The 2,234-nt window shown below is 37.7% G+C and overlaps 1 protein-coding gene across 1 annotated transcript in view; it reads right to left on the reverse strand.

Annotated features, from left to right (window-relative positions):
• The window catches only part of LOC106459230 (A disintegrin and metalloproteinase with thrombospondin motifs 7-like), an 83,227-nt gene extending 81,304 nt beyond the window's left edge, over window positions 1–1,923 (reverse strand). Inside the window, exon 1 of the mRNA XM_022385678.1 lies at window positions 1,652–1,923. Coding sequence (XP_022241386.1) covers window positions 1,652–1,893 — 242 coding nt within the window. The 5' untranslated portion in view covers window positions 1,894–1,923. The remainder of the gene's footprint in view (window positions 1–1,651) is intronic.
• Window positions 1,924–2,234: the final 311 nt, after the last annotated feature.

The raw sequence follows: 2,234 nt of genomic DNA on the forward strand, positions 1-2,234 counted from the left end.
GTATATATATATATATATATATATCCGTGTCAGTGCAAATTACTTGTACCTGATGATGACAAAACTTTGTCGAAACGTTGTACATTTGCGGTTAAACTTATATTAAAGTTTTTCTTCATTACCCATTCAAGCAGTCTTCAGCCATTATTATTCCTGGAACAACGTTGTGCTCTTGTCCACGAAAACCCGAGGAATAAAGTGGCAAGAGTCCTTCCTCCAATATTTCGACGTATTTCGCAAAATTTATGTTGCCAACGCACTCCACTAAGCTCGATCTCCCACCAACCCAAACAGCTCCCCAGCTTATGATAACCTGTAAATAATTCCGTAATATCCTTTCACATAAGCTTCAACCTTATTGTAAAGTAGCGATGACACAGAAGTATAGACAAGCAAGTATAAATTCTACGTGATGGTCACTGTTGTAGGCTAACCGAGGACTATCTGCGCTAGCCGTCCCTAATTTCGAAGTAATAGACTAGAGGGACGGCTGCTAGTCAAAACTATCTACCACCAACTTTTGCTTTACTCTTTACCTACGGAAAATAGGATTGACCGTTACATTATAACTCCCACTACTTAAAGGGCGGCGACGGGGTTCGATCCACGATCCACAGATTGCGAGTCTAATGCTCTAACCATCACTCCATTCTATGTTCATGTACAGAACATGAAATTGTTATATTGCAAAAACATAAATAAACACATCTTCCCTAAATATATATATGGCCCGGCATGGCCAGTTGGTTAGGGCGCTCGACTCGCAATCTGCGGGTCGCGTGTTCGAATCCCCATCCCACCAAACTTACTCACCCTTTCAGCCGTGGGGGCGTTATAAGTGACGGTCAATCCCATTATTCGTTGGAAAAAGAGTAGCCCAAAAGTTGGCAGTGGGTGGTGATGACTAGTTGCCTTTCCTCTAGTCTTACACTGCTAAATTATGGACGGCTAAAGCAGATAGCCCTCGTATAGCTTTGCGCGAAATTCAAAAACAAACCCTAAATATATATAACCGCTGATCTGTTTAGAAGATGGACTGAAATGAAGCTTTGAGTAATATCCATAAGGTTCCCAAAACAGTTCAATAAAGCAGACTAATGTAATTTCTAAATCACGAGTACTAGAAAACAAAAGCTACATTAAGTTTTGCTAAGCATATAAAACTTCCAGGCGTATAATGCTAAAAATCAGGTTTCTGGGCACAGAATAGATAGACCATTGTGCGCCTTTTGTTTAACAAAAACTTTTACCAAAATGAGTGAAAACACTGGCATCATCATGTTTCTCACTTGGTGTAGTGTAGATTACCATTGAAGTTTTTTTTTGTGTACTTTTCTCAGTGAAACACCACGCATTATGATTATCTCACTTTAGGACTACCCAAACATATTATTTACCAACATCATGTAAATAAAGAGCACACCATTTGTTGTTTGTTGTCTCTCGTTGTAGCCTAAGGTCATGCCTGCAATCTCTATCAAACAGACACACATTTCAATTCTCAAGTAAAATTTCTTTTTGCATGAAAAATTTGTCCTTTTAGATTTTAAGTTTGCCAGCATAATTAAATGAATTGAAACTGGTCTATTCATGCAGTTAGATAGATTTGTACTAATGTACACACCCAAATATTGAAAAGTCACATATTTACCGGCATATACCTACAGTACGTGACGTCAATATTCTTCCCAATAACAGAAAAACAATGCCAATATTGGTTGTTGCTCCCGCATCCTGCAGTGCCTCGTAATGGATAAGAAGAACACCAACTTGGATAATTTCATGGAAATAAAAGTATTCATAAACAGAAATCACCAGAAATATTGAATTCTGCCTAATTTTCCATTCAGGTCGCATTTTGTGTTGCTCACTACAAAATATACATATACACATACACACAGTCCAATACAGTAAAGTCCCATGAATGACAGTAGAATTACTATCATTATCAGAACATTTTGTGTTGTTCACTTCAAAATATACATGTACACATACACACAGTCCAATGCAGTAAAGTCTCATGAATGACAGTAGAGTTATTGTCATTATCAGAACACAGAAACAAGCTCAATTGCTGTGCTTTACCAAAGTAGTGGCACCTAGTAGTCAAACAACCTACTACAATAGATAAACTTGGACAAAATCTAGCAAACTGATGCACTTTCCACCAGAATTATAGAGCCTATGTCATTTTTCTCATGCTGTGTTAGAATACAACTTTCACACTGCATTTT

The sequence above is a fragment of the Limulus polyphemus genome, unplaced genomic scaffold (genome assembly GCF_000517525.1).
Source record: "Limulus polyphemus unplaced genomic scaffold, Limulus_polyphemus-2.1.2 Scaffold579, whole genome shotgun sequence".
In the NCBI taxonomy this organism is placed as follows: Eukaryota; Metazoa; Arthropoda; class Merostomata; order Xiphosura; family Limulidae; genus Limulus; species Limulus polyphemus.